Here is a 19,472-nt window from a genome sequence, read left to right as displayed (position 1 = left end):
GGTCCATAAACACTGAGACATCTACAGGCCTCAACTTGAAAATTGCTTTTTTAGTATGTATAAATATTCTTTATTTTATTTTTTTTCTTTCTTTTTTTTTTTTTTTTGTTTCTATCTGCAATTAATTGTCCTAGGATGCATTTCGTTGTGCTTCACTGAGGATATTCTACCAGGAGAAAGTAAGTAGAGGGGAGCCATTACAACGCCAGATATTTTGAAAGGAATTTAGATTTGCAGACTCGTGACATGTTTTTGCTCGTCCAGTGTCCTGATTCAAGGCTCTGTCCTCCACATCCAAAAGCAGATTAAAAGTCATGATTTCTTTTGACATTGTAGAGATAAAGACACGGGTTGTGACTCGCAGTATGGACTGATGGTCATAGTCCATCAGGTCACTGGTCAGTGAAATAAATGTATCAGTGTAAATTGGAGGAAATACACTGGTAAGAAAGAAGAATCCATCGGTAAGAAGCGGAATCTGCCATTGTATCTTTTAGATGTACACTGATAGGAAGTCTTTAATGCAACTCCTCATTTGATGTTCTAGATAGCTCACATGGATAACTGTGTAATAATGTAACAGCAGACCATTGAGAGCTTCCTGTATAAAAACAACCAAACGAAAAAACCACCCAACAACAGTGCTATCATCTTTCTGTAGCGCAGGCTGTAATGCTGGCAAGGCTCTGTGTGACACTTGTTCTAGGTTTTGTTTGGCTCTTGGGCACAAAACTAGCCAGGGCGATGGGAAGAGAACAGACTCGGTGCTGTGGCCAACTAGGTGAAAGGCTGTATTTGTTGCATGGCGTGGCTTTAGCAGCACAAAGAGCTTGTGTAAGGGACACAAAGGCCCCGAGTTTAATGGGAGAGTCGGGAGAGTGGTGAGAAACACATCAGGAAATGGAAACGGGAAGCAAAGAAGTGTAGCGCAGGGGGGGGGTTATAGGAGGAACACATCCAAGGGGTACATCTGCTCCTCTGAGCACTGCAGAAATATATAAGCCACCTTGAGTAAGTGAAGGCCATCGTGCTGAGTTGGCATGGAATGGGGGGAGAAAGGGAACTGAGGTGTCTTTGCTCAGTGCTGTGCATTGATTTGTTGGTGTTACGGGAAGAAACAGTTTCTGAGGTAACTGGGGAAAAAAAAATAGAACATTCAATTTTGGCGTTAGTTTTCTTGTTCCCCTTATGGAATATAACCTGGAGATTGGCAAGATAAGACCCTGACAATACGCCTTTTGGAATGGAGTACCTGGAGGATGACTTTGGTGTTGTCCCACCAGGGCTTTCCGGGCAGCGGCATGCAGCAGCACCTCACCTGGCACCAGTGCATAGAAGTGTTTAAATTGGAATACCAGGCTACAGTGGTACGCATAGCCTCCCTTCTACGTGGAAAATAGCTGCAGGACAGTGATTCCATTTTCAAAGCGGTTTAATCATCTTCAGCTACTCTGCCCATTGCTCGTGTGTCAACACGAAGCTCTCAGGAAGGCTGCCTTGCCAGTAATACTGTTTCTTAATGACCGTGCCCCCAGTTTTGAGTGTCAATGTCCCTTCTCACACGTCTGATTACCTCTGTCTTGTGACTGCCTTCCGTTCTGTCAGCAGCAACTGTCCATGCTCTCTCTCCCCTCTCGTATGTTGATGTGTTCATAGAATCATAAAATACCCTGAGTTGGAAGGGGCCAAGAGGATCTGTCAGACATGTATTTACACAGCATCTTGCCAACAAGGCCGTGCGCCAGGCCCGTAGGTGTTAAAATATGAAATGACTCTATAACAGTTAGAAAGGAGGGAGATAGCTTCATACCAAGTGTCGGTCTCTAACCACCATTCACCTTGCTGCATTTCACAATTGCTTCCAGCAGAGCCATTTTGTTGCCATCTGGGTCCTTGACATTTCTTACTGGACCAAACGTTGTTTGCGTAAATATATTTGTTAGCTTGGGGGTTTGGCTACATCTGAACGGGGACGGGGGGTGTGGGAGCTTCAGGATGAGCAGTGGTGCTGTGTGGAGCCAGGCAGGAGTTGGGCTCAATGGTCCACACGGGTGCCTTCCATACGGGGATATTCTGTGATCCTATGGCTATAGGATGTACTGTTTGGAAGTGCAAGGAATGCCCCTTGCTCTGCTATGGAAAATTCCCACTGTTTCTTAACGTCTACCTGCATTTTTACATATGTATTTTTAAGGACAGAAAAAGAAACACAATTAAACTTTCCTTTGATGCATCCCAGCGTTTTGAAGAGAGTTGTGACACTTTTTCTAGCCGTGGGACAGCACCGAAGAGCTGACCGACTTTACAAGGCAAACAAACAAAGGGATCCACAACCTCCCGTTACAGTGCCGTCACTGGCACCAATTCCACCCTCTGCAAAGGACCTTGGATCGGCCGTGGGGGACTGTCAGGTCTGGATGCCAGGGAAAGCAGGCTGTATAATAGCACTTAATTAGTACAGGAAGCAGCAGACATTGCAAATGCTCATTGGGGTGAGATTAAAGAGAGAAGAGTTCCGTTCTAACGCTGCCCTACCAGAGTGATCTCATTGGCAATAATTTAGAATGAAGACGTTCTGCCGTTGTCTGCAGCTGGAATCGGGGGGGGGTTCTTGCATTTCCTCTTTCTTCAGATTTCTCTTTGAAAAACCAAACAATTAGCACCTTACTCGCTCAGTTACTCATCTTCATTTACTCATTCCGCAGGGCACGCTTGTTTTTATCTTGGCTCTTCCATCCTTATGCTGATTTCTGGTTGCTTCTGCTGCCAAGTTGGAAACCTCCTCCCACATCACAGCCTTCCACCAGTAGTCCACCACGTCTTATATTCGTAAGGTATAATTGTCGCCTCTAATTTTTTAACAGTTAGCATTTTAGGGCAGAGCAAACACTCCACGCAGTTAATGCAGACTGAAGAAACGCTGTTTATAAGCAAACCCAAGAACGAATTGTTAGTGTCGTTAAACTGTTAGGAAGGCAGAACAAAGAGGTCCGGGTGCAACGCTAACTTTCCTCGTTCAAACCGTTCGGCTCTTGCTGCTCTCTCCCAGTGGTGCTGCAGCTGCCGAGCGATGTTGCAGAGAGCTGGAACACAGGGAGCTGAAACTCCCGAGTTCCCAGCTCTTCCCTGCGAGGGAAGCGTTGCTAAATATGGTGCTTTCCTCCCGCGGAGCAGCTGCTGGATTCGCATTGGCAGCAGCCTGCATCATGTAACTCTTCCGCGTTTCGTTCTGTTCGGAGGAGCTGCTCCCGACCCTGACGTCCTCTCTCTCCTGACTCCCTGGCTCTGTTCTCAGCCTCTCCTGCTGGCACACCACAACGCCACGCGCTCTGCACCTTGGGCTTTGCTCAGGGTGAGCCGCAGCCAACAGCTGACTCTATCAGTGGCACTTCCCTGCAGGTTCAGACCCCGCTGATCCCTCTGTCATCCCAACTCATTTTCCTCTGCTTCAGGAAAGTCTGCAGCCCTTTCAGTTTCCCTCCTCCATTTCTCCACATTGCCAGCCTGGTCATGAGGTCCCTGTGTGCTCCGTGATCTGTTTTTACCTAATCACCTGAAGCAATTAAATGAAGACTGGCCCTGTTAGCACAGCCACAGCTGGGTGTAGGACGCTGCTAAGTGCGTAACAGCAGCTGGCTTTCCCTTGCAGTCTTTATGACAAAGACTTCATTCTCTCCTGCCTGAGGCCCGCTGCGACGACCCACGCGGGAGGAGCTGCCGGTGCAGCGCGTCGGCCCTGCAGTGCATGGAAGTGACTGATGGGGCTCTCGTGGTTGGTGCGGGCAGAGGGTCGTTCCGAGCCGGGCGGTCCCGGTGCGGCGCTCGGTTCCCACGGCTACGGCCTACAGAGCCGCGGTAAGGTGGTCAGAGCGGGCGGTGCGGGAAGAGACAAAGGAAATTGGGGACCGGGAGAAGGGCGTGTGGCACTCGTTGCGATGCGTGCGCATCCCCGCACGGGCGGATCTCGCTTTGTTTCGGCAGGATTCGGGGCACACCCCGCGCAGCCGGGCACGCCGCGGGACTCGGCGCTCCTCACGCCCCGCGATGCTCAACGCCCGGCGGCCACACGCAGCCCCGGAGGGGGCGGGCGCGAGGCAACGCGGGCCAATGGGCGTGGAGCTCCGGCGAGAGGGGCGGGTCCTCGCGTCGCGGAGAGCCAATGAGAGGCGGGCTAGCGGGGCGGCTCGCAACAGGAGGTTGAGACCGAGCGCGGCGGGGGGACTCGGGCCGGCGGTGGGGAGAGCCATGGAAGAGCGCGGGGCCGAGCCGGAGCAGCGCCGCTTCACCTGGGAGGAGATCGCGCAGCGCACGGGCCGGGGCCCGGCGGCGGACGAGCGCTGGCTGGTGATCGATAGGAAGGTGTACGATATCAGCCGTTTCCACCGGCGGCATCCGGGCGGCTCCCGCGTCATCAGCCACTACGCCGGGCAGGACGCCACGGTGAGGGGCCGCGGGGCCGGGCAGGGACGGGGGGTGAGCGCTGCTAGGATGGGGAGCGGGCACGGGGCCGTTCGTGGGTTCCCGCTGCTGCCTCTCAGCTGCGCGCTCCGTAAGGAAATGCCGTTGTTTTCTGCAAGAAAAGAAGAAAAAAAAAGGGGGGAGACAAAAACCCAAACAAACAAAAGAAGGAGAGAGCAGCGCTGTGCTGGGCGCTGCGGTGGCGCTCAGGGCGCTGGCGAGGAGGGGCGGCCGTCGCCCCGCTCCGCGCTGCTCGCCCCGCCGCGGTCTGCGCCCCGCTGCTGATGGCCATTGGTCGGAGCGCGTGGGGCCATCCCCGCCCGGCCCGCAGCCGCCTCCCGCCGCTCCGCGCTGCCTGCGACAGAACGCGCGCGGGCCGCCCTCCCCCTGCAGCCCCGCGGCCGCTCCGCACCCTGAGCTCACCGCCGCTGAGCTGCGGCACAGCTGACCCCGTGGCTGCGCCGCGATGTTCTGAACCCACCGCTGCTTCGTGTCTTGAACCCAGATGACGAGCAGCGGTGTTTTTTCACCTGGCTGTCTGCTTGCCGTGCCGGGCCGGACGGGGCTCTGAGCAGCCGATCTGGTGTGGGTGTCCCTCTGGTCGTTGCAGGGGAGTTGGACCAGAGGGCCGTTAATGGTCCCTTCCAGCTCGAACGATTCTATGGTTAAAAGTAACCGCGTTCCCCGAGTAGGATCTTCAGCATAGTAAGCAGGAAAAAGGAAGTTATTGGGGTACGCTTCTGTGGTGTGGAGAGGAGGCAGCTGGGAGCACAAGGCACCGAGCAAGAAGGCAATCATATTCCAGTGAAGTGTGGAAGTGTGGCCTTTGGAGACTGCCTCACAACGTGCTTGGAGCAGTGTGGGGGTTTTGAGAGACTGGTCAGGGTCACCAGGAGCTGCCACCACCTGTCTGTGGTTCCTCTTGCCCCATTTTTCAGCTATCCAATTCAGTTCTTGTGCTGATGTTTTGTCCCTCTCCCTAGTCTTGCCTTCATTTCCTGAAATGGGGTATGAAGGCAGTAAGATAGAAGCTAAAGACAAAAGAGGGAGAGAGGAGTGCGTGGTTGAGGTGCCGGATCTTAGGGCTCAGCAGAGTGTGAGAGAGGAGGGTGGATGTGGCTCCAGGTGATGTGCTTTAGTGGGCATAGCAGTGATGGGTTTATGACTGGACCGGATGATCTTGGTGGTCTTTTCCAACCTTAACAGTTCCATGAAATGTTAAGGTTAGGTGGGAGTAAACCTACGTCCCTTGGTGAGCTGTACTTCATCGCAGCCTGATAGAAACTAACGCAGAAAATTCAGCTACAAATAACGATTCACAGTGAGAAGAAAGCAGTAAGGTTTATGGCAGCAATATCAGATCCTGCCAACTCTGCTGATTGGCTTGCTTTCGACTTAATCCAGGATATCATCAAATAGGTTTCTTTTGCTACCACCCAGAGTGCTGTTCTCTGTCGTTTTTCTCATCCTGCTCCTCTATCTGTATCTCAGGATCCTTTCATAGCGTTTCATCTTGACAAGACACTGGTGAAAAAGTACATGAGCCCACTCTTGATTGGGGAACTGGCACCGGATCAACCCAGCTTTGAACCCAGCAAGAATGTAAGTATCTCAAAACCTTTGGTATTTGGGTTGAAGCCGCACTGTTTTCTTTTCCTTAGTGGCAGCCAGAATGTCCATCAATCACCAATAGGTGGGAATGGAGGGAGCAGATGCAGTCAGCTAAGAAAGTATCCCGGAAGTCGTTGAGTCCCTCATGAGCCCTACTTGGGCTCATGATGCAGCTGCTGTGGATGTATCTCTGAAGTCACTGACTCCCAGCATTGCCCCATTGCCATAGCAGCTCCCTGAAGAGGAGACCCAACGCTCCTCTCGGGGTTCCTGGGGTGTTTTCAGCCCAGTAGGTACATATTCTTGGATCTCCCCACAGAAAAAGCTGGTAGAAGATTTCCGTGAGCTCCGTGCCACTGTGGAGAAGATGGGGCTTCTCAAACCCAACCGCACCTTTTTCCTCCTGCATCTCTGCCACATCTTGGCGCTGGATGTTGCGGCATGGCTCACCATCTGGTACTTTGGGTCATCCACTGTGCCTTTCCTCTTCTCTGCGTTGCTTCTAGGCACTGTCCAGGTAAGCAGCTGGGCACAGAAAGTGACCAAAGATAAAAAAGCCAAAAAAGCCCCAGAAGCCCCAACCAGCAGTCCTTTGAAACCAAGCATGGGAGAAATTCTGGTCTTTGTAGACTTCCCAAAATGCTGCTGCTCCCCGGGTTCCATTGAGGGGTCGGTTTTTGGTAGAGCAGGCTTCATGCTGCTTTCTGCTTCCCACAGCCCATCAAAGCTCTCCTTATTTCCAGCTTTCCTCACACAAAGTAAAGCCGTGCTGCGCTTCTGAGGTCCCTTGTGCCAGAGCTCTAAGGAACTGCGCTCTGGCCAAGCCACCAAGTTCCCATGGGAACATACAGTGAGTTAGAGAAGAGGGCAGAACAGCTCTGAAAGCCCTGGCTATTCCTGCTGCAGCCAGCTGATCCTTTTGGAATTACAAGTACTCAGAGAAGGCAGCAGCAAGCTGCTCCTAAAAGGGGACTTTGTTGCCAATTTCAGTGCAGTTTTGTAAGAGGGTGAGTGCTGATTGTTGGCTCCATAAATTTTTCCTTCCTTCAGTCTGGGACTAAAAGTCGTCAGCAGAGTCTGAACTGCACTGCTATACAGTAAAAGGTGATTGTTTGATCGGGTATTAGTAATGGAAATGCTTCTCTGTGATTATGGGATGTGCTCTTGCTAACCAGTGATGTCTTATGGGGAGTGTAGGAATGGTAAGTGTAGAGGAGAAACCCCTTTGTGGAAGCAAAGGCTTCCTAGCTCTTCTTTTCTTTTTCTTTCTTTATTTTTGCCATGCAGGCCCAGGCTGGCTGGCTCCAGCATGATTTTGGACACCTTTCAGTCTTTAGCGAGTCCAAATGGAACCACTGGGTGCACAAATTTGTGATCGGCCACCTGAAGGTGAGCAGTCACTGCTGGGTGATCTACCAGGGAACAGCCCAGGAGTCTCTGCTGTCAAAAACAACCTCTGTATAAGAAGGAAGAAATGCAAGGAGCAGCTGGGGAGGGAGAACTAGGGGCAGAAGGTGCAACTTGTTAATGGCACTGTATTCTCATTTCTGCCTCTCTACAATGCCCTGAAAAGAGGTTGTAGCGAGGGGGGCTGGCCTGTTCTCCTGGGTAACTGTGATAGGATGAGAGGGAATGGCCTTAAGTGCTGCCAGAGGAGGTTCATGTTGGCTATTAGGAAACACTTTCTTCTCAGAAAGCGTGGTGAGGCATTGGAACGGGCTGCCCAGGGAAGTGGTGGAGTCACACCTCTACCAACAGTTCAGGAAACACACAGACATGGCACTGAGGGACACGGTCAGTGCCCATGGTGGGGATGGGTTGGGGTTGGACTTGATGTCTTAGTGGTCTTTTCCAACCTTAATGATTCTATGATCCCTGCAGGGAGCACCAGCCAGCTGGTGGAACCACCTCCACTTCCAGCACCACGCGAAACCCAACTGCTTCCGAAAGGACCCTGATGTTAACATGCACCCCTTATTTTTTGCTTTGGGAAAGAAGCTCTCTGTAGAGGTGAGACCTAGTGACGTATGTAAGGTTGCAGCATGCGGTGTTGGAAAGCTGCAGAGAGCTGGGAGACAAGAGACCAGTTGGTTTGGTGAATGGGCTGCCTCAGTATTTAACAAATGTATGGAAAATGCACCTTGGCATTAGTGGCCTTTCAATTAGTTTGGGTACGTACAGGGATGTCTTTGAGTTCCTTGGGGGTGTCAGCAGTGTGATCTGTTATCTTTATACAGTGAACACTGAAACATTAGCAGCTTCAGGGGGAGGATAATTTGTTCACCCCTGTTCCCGTAAGCACAATTTAGTACCTAGATGTTTATTTCTGTGCTTTGGAGACTAACTGCGAGTAGGTGGGAGTTCTACACACTGTCACCTTTGTCAGTAGTATCATAGGTTTCTCTTTTTAATGAAGCTCTGTGCTGGCAAACTGTTCTCAGTGCTGTGCGGTGTGTGTTCTTAAGCAACCATGCCCTCTGTAGGGCAAGAGCTTCCAGTGCACTTTACTGTTTGTGGTGCAAGAAACTACCCAGCCCGTTGCACATCCAAGGCAGGGAGAACAGGTTCTCTTCAGAAAACGTGGTGTGGCATTGGTAGACTGAAGTTCCAGGGAAAAAAGTGAAGCTAATGGCATGGTGGAGACTGGTATTGTTTGACAGGATATCTGTTTGATAGGAGGTATCTAAGTGTGCTTTTTTAGCAATTGATAAGGTTGTATGTGCACATGTCTTTATGGCCTGTGTAATTTGCTCACTTCAACAGCTTGGCGAACAAAAGAAGAAATTCATGCCTTATAACCACCAGCACAAGTACTTCTTCATCAGTGAGTAACCCCACATTTTACAGTTCTCTGGACAGCATGTTCTCAACCCCTCCATTTTCCAGTTCACATCAGTGTGATTGAGAAGGCATGGCTAATGTCTCTGCAATCTCTTTCTGCATTACAGTTGGTCCCCCAGCTCTGGTGCCTCTTTACTTCCAGTGGTACATATTCTACTTTGTAGTACAGAGGAAACAGTGGGTGGTAAGTAAACTCCATTTTGCTGGTGGTGTCTTTTCCTTGTATTACAGAAGCATTTCAGTGTAGGAAATGCTGCATTAATAGGAAGATCTCTGAGCCATTTGTCTCCCTGTCGAGGTGGGGTTATATGATCAGGGAGAGAATGTTTGGTGGAGGAGAGAGGCTACTTTCCATGCAGCCCTTCTCTGTAAAGTTCCATTCAGATCTGGGTAACAAAAGGTGTTCCCCGAGTGAACGGTGTGATGTGGTTGTCCAGCCACCCTCCATCATATCTGGTAAGTCATGGCAGTCAGGTGGTGTCCTTGATGACTGGAAATAGGGAAGCATTGTTCCCATGTTCAAGAAAGGGGGAAATGAAGATCCTGGGAACTACAGACTGATCAGCCACACCTCTGTACCTGGGAGACCTGTTCCATGATCTTCCCTTGTTAAGGCATGTGGAAGCTAGGGAGGTGATTTGACATAGCTCATATAGCTTCACCAAGGGCAAACTTTGCCTGACCTATCTGGTGTCCTTCTGTGATGGAGTGCCTGCACCAGTGGACAAGGGAAAAGAGCTGATGTAATCTACTTGGCCTTCTCTAAGGCCTTTGACATGGTCCTACACAACAGTCTTGTCTCTAAATTGGAGAGAAGTGGATTTGAATGCCAATAATTCTTCCTTTTAACAAAGTTTTATCTGTTCCCTCCATTACAGGACCTGGCCTGGATGCTTACCTTCTACATTCGATTCTTCCTCACCTACCTGCCCTTACTGGGTGTGAAGGGTATCCTGGGGCTTCATCTGTTAGTCAGGTATCATTCAACTTAAAATTGAGTGTGTTTCCTCTACTTGGTTCCATTCGCATCACCTCTTCAGCCTCCTGGTTATCTTTTCCGTCTGCTCCCTATTGCACTCCCTTACTGCTTTCAGCAAGACAGAGCTTTGTTTGGCATGTGTCTGTAGAGGGTGTCTGTAGGCCTGATCTGCTGGACAGATGTTTGGGGTTCCTGGTGTTCATTTTTTTTTTCAATTGTTGACTAGCTTATATAAATACAACATTTTATCAATTGATGATGACCTTATGTAAGTACAAGTGCTTTGTACTGACTCGTTATGGTATTGGTGTGGGATCAGTGATGGTTCTGTGTTGCTTTTGTATGCACAGGTTCATAGAGAGTAACTGGTTTGTCTGGATTACGCAAATGAATCACATCCCTATGCATATTGATTACGATAAGAACGTGGACTGGTTCTCTACCCAGGTAAGAGCTCCTTTGCAGAGAGCAGTGTCCTTGAATGAGGGAAGGTGCATAACACCCAAGAGAGCTGATCACAGCAGCGATGGAAACAGAGAGGAAAACATAAGCAGCTTGTCCTCACTGTGTGAAGTGACATGTGCAAAGAAGGGGGATGCAGAAGTGGGATGGAGGCTTTGAACACAGACTACAGATTCTGTCAAAGAAAAGAACCTAATATGCTACAACGATCTTCAGAGGGATATCTTCCCATGCATCAAGGGTAGATCTTACACTTTGTGTTCTGTTTCACTGAAGCTCTGAAGGCATTACATAGTTTAAGTGAGAGATGTGAGGGGACCTGCACAGCAAGTCATGGTTATTTATCATACTGGGCAAATCATGGCTGTTCTCCTAAATGATGTCCCTAGCAGTTACATAGCACAGCATGACCATCTCATCTTGACTTAAGGTTGCTTTTGGAATTGCTGTATTCAGTGAGGAGGCACATGATGATACGGAACTTCTGCCTGTTTACTGTTGTGTCTGACTCGCGTAAGAGAAGGGGCAATCCTCAAACAATACTTAATTGTTATCTGTTTTTTCTCTCAGCTCCAGGCAACCTGTAATGTTCGTCAGTCCTTATTCAATGACTGGTTTAGTGGACATCTGAACTTCCAAATCGAGCACCAGTGAGTTGAAGCGTGGGTTGAGGATATGAGAGTATTTCAGGGAGTGTTAAGTTACATGAGACCTGAGGAGCCATTGAGATCCATGTCTCTCTATCAGCTACTGCAGGAACAAAGTAAAACGTGGGTAATGTTTGTGCTGTTTATAAGGGGATGGAATCCCCACAGTGGGAAATCCAGATGATGGTCATAAACTTTTTGGAGTGCTGGTGAGCACCAAAACCACTTCAGATATGAGAGGCATGGCATATCATACACAGCTATCGAGTGAAGTGGCATGAGAGAGACTGTTGCGGAATGCTAATGGCTGTAGGCACAAGGTGAGGCTATGTGCCTCCTGAGCTTAGGTACAGAAGAGGTAGGGGAACTCTGCAAGGCAATAATGCAATTCCCTTTGTTTCCCCCTCCCCACAGCCTTTTTCCTACAATGCCTCGACACAATTACTGGAAGGTGGCCCCTTTGGTGAAGTCCTTGTGTGCCAAACATGGTATTGAGTACCACTGCAAGCCATTACTCACCGCCTTTGCAGATATAGTATAGTATGTATCAACCCACTGCATTCTCTGGGTAAAGGGCATGTTCAACATTAGAGTGAACAAGCAAGGGACGTAGAGGGGGGTGTCCTCCTTTCTTTCCCTCCCTCGTCACCCCCAGTATTTCTTTTCCATTGAAAGTCATGCATCTCTCTTCTACCACGCTTGCTCCTTTTGCTTAGTTCTACTCAGGTCGTTTTCTTAGCCTTCCAATCTTCATCTGGTCATAGACATGTGACTTGCTTCTTCTTCCTCTTTTCTAAGGAGCTACAGACTACAGTGACTTGTCTGTAAGGATCTCCTTTGCTTGATCTGTAGGTGGGAATTCTTCCCACAAGTTTACGGGGAAGTGTAGATGCTGTATTTCATTACCTTGTTTCTAAGGAAATGTGGTTCTCTCTTGGCAGCTCTTTGAAAGATTCAGGGGAACTCTGGCTAGACGCTTATCTACATAAATAAGAAGCAGTGGATCCTTACAGAGGAATTCCCCACCCTTATTTCTTCCTGTGGAGCCCACCGGAAGGACACTGCACAAAGGAGAGAGAGCTGGCTCAGCCAGAGGTGGGGAGGTGACACAGCTTAATTCCAGTGATGAATGTGATTTATACAATTTTTTTTTTTTTAAAAAAAAGGTGTGTTCTTCATTCTTCTTGTGCTTCTTTCATTTCTCTTCTCTGGTGCTGAGGTACAGGGAAAAGTAGAATGGAGGAGGTGGTTCCATCAAGCTGGAGGCTTCTTTGGGACTGGGATCAAATTGCTTTCTGTCTGCTGACACTTCATTTGCTGAGTATGTAGGAGAGAAATCTCTTGTCTAACATAGGCTTTGTTGAGGTGGCTTCTCATTATGAGTGTAGTAAGAAAGCTGAGACAATATGCAATGGGAGTAATTGAAATGTGAAGACAATAAGAAGAAATTGTGTATGTGCTATGTTTTCAAAAACCTATTTGTAATCAGCAGTGGCAATAGAAGTCCCCAAACCAAGGGGCAGTGGGGAGCGTATGAGAGCTCACACCACTATTTATGTATATATGGGCGAAGGTGAAAAGGTGCAGGCAGCAGTTCTGTAGGAATAAGTGTGAGGAAATTAGAGACCTAACTAAGGTGGAGGAACAGGAAAGTGCAGGCCTGTCGATGTGAGAGCCTGGAGTGCCATTTTCTGTGGGTATTTTTCCCTGCACTTCTCTTCTGTGCTGAAGGCCACTGAGTTATTTGACCGTCCCCAACTTCCTATGGAGTCTCTGCAAATGATTTCCACAGTGCCATACTTCTGAGTGTTACTGAACCCATTACTGAAATATGGGATATCCATAGCCAGGATCCCTACCTGGGTTGGGTTACTACAGGACCAAAAAGTGTGTTGGCCTTCTGAAGCTTCACTTTTCTGTTAAATTCAGGACTAATGGGTGATTTGCTTAGCAGACAACTCAGAACTTCTGGCCCGAGCAGTATTATGGGTTCCAGAACAAAAATTTGAGTTGTAAAAATGTTATGGTTTGGGGACTGTTAAATTACATTTAACTCTTCAACCAGCAGAAGTCAGCAGGCTGCATACCTGCAGGCACGCATCAGCCAAACCATTACAGATCTTTCTCTGTTGGATGATGTGCCTTCAAAACACACCCCAAGAGGGCATTACTGTGTGATTGATTGTAACGTTAATCAGCCTTACTGCGTTCCCCAGTGTATTGTCCTTTACTGCACCAGTACTGCAGATACCAAACAGGATACAGCTCTTGGCACAGCAGTGATGAAGATGTGTCCGTCACGTTTTTGTCTTTAAACGTTTTAGGTTTTTTGTCTGTGTTCTGGGACTAATCCCCTTTTCTACTGTCTCTCAGGTAGATAAACAAGGTGTAGTTTTCCACCTGTTTTGTGCTTTCTTTTTTGCCCAGCTGCTAACTGTAAATACAGTGTGCCTGATTTTGAGGAAGATAATGGTGCTTTTTCTGGTCAACATCCAAAAGGAGTATGGCTTGTGAGAAAACAGAGGAAATGTGTCTTCTCAGGCTAAGATTATTTTTAAGCACAGAATAAAATCATAATGGAAATAATAAAAATATAATTAAATCATCAATAACTGTTGATTTAAAAACTGTAAAGGAAATGGGCCTTAGTCACTCTTATCTACCTTGTTTTTCCTGCTGTTTCTCTCCCTTTTGTTATTAGAACTGTTGATGGAGGAAGTCTTAATAATAAAACTTCTTACCTTACAAATTATTGCTGTCATGAGAGTAAAATATTTCTGTGTAAGAGTCAGCACTCTTTAAAGTGTGGGATAAAACGTCTACAGCTGCAAAAAGAGCTGTCATAGACTTCAGCATTTGTATTTTGGAGGAAAGGATCGCTTAATCAGCTTTGTCTTTTTTAGCTTGTGTGAAGTATGCAGTACAAACAAATAAGCCAAAATGAATTTTGCCAAAACAAAACCATACACCAGGATGAGGAGGAGAGGAAAAAAATGACCCCTGGCTTCTGGAAGTTGCACTTCTGAAATATATATATGTATATATATAGCAGCAGGAGCAAGCCTCATGCCTTTGGCTGTTCTCCTGGGCAGTATCATCCAAAACCGTCCTCTTGGTTATGGAATGGAAGGTGGGGGAAAGACTGATGTTTGACTGCATTTAAAGTTTTCTGTGACCTTGGATTGTTGGCCCTAAGCCACAAACAGCAAAAGTCCTGTTACGCTGGTCTGAACAGCTGTGGTTTAATGTCTTAGCTCCATAACAGATACCCCAGGCTAGGCTTTTCATGCATGTGGATGAAGCTGGACAAGCAGGGAGCTGCTGTGCTAGGTAAGAGAAAACACTGAAGGTAAGGATGTTTCTGAAGAACCTCCAGGGAGGATCTAACTCTAAGTGTCACAACTCAAAATTTAAACTGTTGGATTGAACCGCACAGTCTGTTCTGGTAGCAAGGGGAGCTGGAATGCAAGAATTTTTGCTTTCCTTCTGTGGACTGGTGAACCTTCAATTCAGGTAGACAAGTAGAAGAATTGCAACAGATGAGGAAAGCCCTTTTCCTACTTTGTCAGAGCAGGTTTTCAGTCAAATCTGTCAAAAGAAGGAACTGATCTTATGCTTCTCTGACTGCTGGATACTGAGCGCTCTGGTTGGAGAGATCCTTTATAAATATCCAGCATGTTTTTGAAGGAAGGCAGCTAGACTTCAGTTCATGAAGCTTACTTTGAAAGCAAATGGATTGTGACAAGTGAGGTAAGTGGAAAAAATCTCTGTATTCCAAGTGGATCATAAGTATTCAACACTTACGTTGGAAGTGCTTGGTATTGCCTAGCAAGTGGTGGGTTTTTGGGCATTGAAGCTAAAAAACAAAACCACCAAAGTCAGAATGTTACTATCTAAATGTTTAATTTCAAAAAATCAAATAATTGAAGCTATCCCCAGGGATAGGACAGTCTAAGAATTAACAGTTTTGAAGATAATAGGCACTAAGTGGAACTTAGGCACATTCAGACTTTGGAGGATCTTGTGCCTCCTCTGCCACTGGAAAGAAGCAGCATCTGCAATACAGCGAATCATTTGCCCAAGTAATCCGTGAAAATAACATAATGAACTGATTCATAATCCTAAAAAGTAAGACCAAAAGCAGACCTGAGTCAAGATATTAAGCACTGTAAACACTGAGTTTGCTAGGAGTTCTGTAGGACTGGAGAAACAGGCTGTATGACAACTCAGTTTCTATGGTCACTCTGGGCTTTTTGAATTCCATTGCGGCAGATGACTCAGAGAGTCTGGGTATTGAAATTTTATAGTAGTGACCTTCAAGTCCAAGGCCTCTTTCAGTCTCTCTCAATATGTGCTGAAGTACACCTTTAAGGAACAACACAGGCCCCGACTTTGCCACTGAGCAGAAGCCCTTTGGCTTCATAGCCACCCTAAAAACATGGAACCTGAACGCTGAAACAGCCACATGATGGCAGCAAGGTATCAGAAGGACGCAGGACTTCACTGCCTCAGAGAGCAGAAATGTGAGTATTTAAAGGCTGCAGTCTTTCTATTTATTCTACTACTCTCTCAAAGGAAGTAACTGTAAAATAAATCATGAATCATTTAGGTTGGAAGAGACTTTCAAGATGATCAAGTCCACCAGATCCTTTTCTGCTGGGTAATGTTCCAGCCACGTTTTCCCAAGGCTTTTCTGCTGCATGTGTTGTTACGACTCTGCATAGTTCCAAGCAACTTCTGGCTGATGTGAGAATATCAGTCCTTCCTATTTAATGGTTCTGTGATTGTGTGACATATGCACCTGTCTATGTAAAAGACCTTTTTTGGGGTAAGAATACAATCAAATGTAAATCCACAACTGATAAACAGTCTGGATCATGTATCAACCATAATATTCAAAGCCTTCATCCTGACATTGACTCCAAACTGGGCAATGAAGTGGCTGATCCAGGGCTTGATCATAAAGCAACTGAAGGAGAGGCGCATGCCAGCTAGAATGCGTTCATTGAAATGTTTTTGTTTGTTTGTTTGTTTTAATGCGAATTCTCTTTTTCTTGGTGTGATTGTAAGCTCAGCTGAGAAGGGCATGTGATAGGTTGACCCTGGTCGTCACTCACTACCCCTCAGTGGGATGGGGGAGAGAATTGGAAGAGGAAAAGTAAGATAAAAATCTGGCTTAAAAAAAAAAAAAAAAAAACAACTTAAAAGGTGAAGGAAAATAAGTGATGCAAAGGCAATCACTTACTACATAGCATCAGCAGCCAAATGTTCAGACATCTGCAAGGAATGTCAACCTTGATAGGACTTCCTCAGCAATACTTTTATTTCTGAGCATTGTGTTATATGGTACAGAATATCCCTCTGTCAGCTTATGCCAGCTGTGCTGGCTGTGTCACCTCTCAGCTTCTTGCCCGTTCCCAGCCATCTTGCTTGGTGGGGGCAGAGTGAGAAACAGAGAGGTCCTTGATGATGGCAAGCACTGTTGTGTATTGCTTGTTAGCAACAGCAAAACTGTTGGTCATTATCAATGATCTCTTGAAACAGAAAACCACACAGGCTGCTATGAAGAAAATTAACTGTTTCAGGATAGGGGATGCCATGATTTTAAGGGAAAAGATATGGAAGTCAATGTCTATTGTCTGTTGTATATGAGCAGTGATATGATGCTTTAAGAATACTTGAAAAAAGATCTGTAAATCACTCATCTGTAAATCACACTGGAAAGGGAAAGGAATAAAGCAGAGTTGCTACCTTCTATGTGGATATGCATCCTCTTTGGACATTTTAATTGGATGTGCTGCCTGTAAGACAAAAACTCTTGCATTCTTGTATTCTGCAATATGAGAACATGAATCGTTACCAGTTCAACTTACAGAGAAGGTGGGCATTCTTAGTAACAAGGTTAATTAGCTTAGTGTTCAACATAACAGGAGCAATTTGTCCATTAAGGGAATACCAACATTCAGGAATAGTTTTCTAGAGGATACTTCCTTGTAAAGGGTAGCTGTTGCCTGCCTTCCCTCAGGAAAAGATTGGGGCAGTCCTGTGACCAGTATTGGCGTCATTGCATGACTGCCTGATAAACTCTCTGGGATGAACTTGAGTGCTTCTAAAATAATCTTTTAGAAACATAACCAAAGAGAATCATAGCATGGCTTGGGTGGGAAGGCACCTCCAAGATCAGATAGAATCATAAGTTCTTCTGGAAAAAGATGTAGATGTTGTAATTCTTTTCCAAGATCATCTTGCAATCGTAGTTATGAAAAAATGAACAAGATGAAGCAATAAATGCAGGATGTTGCCCAAGTTTGAAAAAACAAATAATTAGGGACAGGAAAATGAAGGTTTTGCCAATGAGCTCAATTTATGTCTTGGTCGGTTTGATGTTTTCTTTGTTTTATTCCCTCATCTACAAATAAGGTCAGAAATGTGACTTCATTTGAAACTAGAAAGCTACAAATACTCGTGTTGAGCAAATATTCTGAAGTTACAGATGTAGAGAATTAAATAATAAGGAAAAAGGCCTGCTGGAGTCTTAGTCAGGTTTAAGCATTCTGAGTAGCTAGTTCTTATTATGGTCTGTGTATAATAGGCATCTTCTAACTCTTGAAGAAAGCACATCTTCTAAGAGACCATCACTTCAATGAAAGATAGTCACTGCCAGTAACTGCTGTGAGGCAGAACATGTTAATACAGGAATGGACTAGAACAGATTCCTGAACTTTGTGTCATCAGATACAAGACTAGAGGCAGAAAATGGAGGATTTTTTTCTGAAATTAAAAGATGTTTTGTAAAGCTGAAGTCATACCAGGGCAATAGGACTCATCGGGATTCTCTGATGTTTCTAGAGTTTAATTCTCTGATAGCTAAACTCCAGGTGGGATCTTCTTGCAGGAAATTCCTCATCTGTGCTGAGCTGGAGGGCAGCCCTCTTGCCTGTATAAACCTACTGCTCACCTGCGCCTGTAAGATCTTCTTCAGTATGCTCCTCTTGTTTTCAGAGGGGCATAGCTGATTTCTCATTAACCAATGATACGCCTGAGCACAAAAAATAAAATCAGTACAAATGGGACAGGAACATGGCTTTAGTTCCTATAATAGCAATAGTTCCTGTTTCTGCAGTCTAGGGTCCCTGGTCCTGAATGTGCTAGACTTTTGCCCTTGTGTATTTCTCCTGTATCGTTGTGGCTATAAAATCACTAATATACGAGAGATCTGACTAAGAAATTTATTGGTTTTTTTTTTTTTAAAAAAAGCTTCCTTTTTGACCAAAAAAAAAAAAAACCCTTAAAAAAAAAATATCAACCCAACTACCTGAAAGGAGGCTGTAGTGAGGCAGGAGTCAGCCTCTACTCCTGGGTAACAGGGATAGGATGAGAGGGAATGGCCTTATATTGCACCAGGGGAGATTCAGGCTGGATATTAAGAAAAATGTCTTCTTACAAGAAGTGATGAGGCACTCACTGGCAGAGGCTGCTCAGGGAGGTGGTGGAGTCACCATCCCTGGCGGTGTTCAAGAAAGGGTGGATGTGGCTCTGAGGGATGTGGTCTAGAGTGATCACAGGCATGGGCTGATGTTTGGACTGGATGATCTTAGTGGTCCTTCCCACCTGAATGATTCTATGAACTTATGATTCTATGAATAGTTAGTATTTTGTGATTGTTTCCAGCTCCCCCTTCCATCCTCACTTCTGAGTTTTGCTTCAGTAGGTTGTGCAACTTCTACAGACTCCACCAAGAGCCCTCTCTGTAGTACCAATTGTGGCAGTTAACAAGCTACTCAAGGAGTCTGTCTCTCCCAGGCATGGGTACTTGGCCTTGTTAACATGTAGATGACTGTCTGGACTCATTTATTCAGCTGGATAAGGAGCTCAGACACAACTGTGGGGGAACCCTAGGCTAAAAACCTTACAGGACTTTTTTCCCTTATAAGGAGGGGAGAAATAAATTCAGGAGAGTATTTTACATTGGTGAGGAACTGTGCTGAAGCAGACTAGGGATGTGAGGAGTAGAGAAAAGGTCATGAAAGTGCAAGTAGGCATTGCTAAACGTCAACTTTGCAAAAGAAATTAAAGCAATTAGTAAAAGCTTCTTCAGCCATGTATATTAAAAATATGACTGAGAAGAAGTGAGGCCTCTGGGGAGAGGATAGAAAGAAGTTAGTTTGAGTCATGTCTCCAGGTCAAAATGCATAGAACAGAATCATAGAATCCTGGAATCATTTGAGCTGGAAGGGACCATTAAAGACCATCTGGTCCAACTCCCCTGTAGTGTACAGACACCTACACTAGATCAGGTGCTCAGAGCCCCATCCTGCCTGACCTTGAACTTCTCCAGGGATGGGGTACCCACCACCTCTCTGTGCAAGTGTTGCTATGCCATGAATACAGACAGTAATATGTGTCTGAGGAAGGATCAATACAGAAGGAGGTTATTGAAGGTCTGTGTAAGCAAGTAATGAACCTATAGACCT

General features: G+C 46.4%; 1 protein-coding gene across 2 annotated transcripts; it reads left to right on the top strand.

Moving 5' to 3' along the window:
- The first annotated feature begins 554 nt into the window (after positions 1 to 554).
- Positions 555 to 13,747, top strand: FADS1 (fatty acid desaturase 1). 2 transcript variants are annotated; one of them, XM_046942379.1, is made up of 12 exons: positions 555 to 3,751; positions 5,950 to 6,060; positions 6,389 to 6,586; positions 7,357 to 7,458; positions 7,951 to 8,079; positions 8,833 to 8,893; positions 9,018 to 9,094; positions 9,789 to 9,886; positions 10,240 to 10,336; positions 10,922 to 11,001; positions 11,413 to 11,538; positions 11,940 to 13,747. In XM_046942379.1, exons 1-12 carry the CDS (start codon positions 3,746 to 3,748, stop codon positions 11,989 to 11,991), a joined length of 1,137 nt encoding a protein of 378 aa, XP_046798335.1. In that variant the 5' UTR covers positions 555 to 3,745; the 3' UTR covers positions 11,992 to 13,747. The 2 variants fall into 2 exon arrangements, with proteins under 2 accessions (XP_046798335.1, XP_421052.4); XM_421052.7 differs by lacking the exon at positions 555 to 3,751 and adding an exon at positions 3,997 to 4,440.
- The last annotated feature ends 5,725 nt before the right edge of the window (positions 13,748 to 19,472 follow it).

Source organism: Gallus gallus, chromosome 5 (assembly GCF_016699485.2).
Source record: "Gallus gallus isolate bGalGal1 chromosome 5, bGalGal1.mat.broiler.GRCg7b, whole genome shotgun sequence".
Classification (NCBI taxonomy): Eukaryota; Metazoa; Chordata; class Aves; order Galliformes; family Phasianidae; genus Gallus; species Gallus gallus.
The sequence above is the reverse complement of the archived record's forward strand: the minus strand, read 5'-3'. Positions and strand labels throughout refer to the sequence as shown.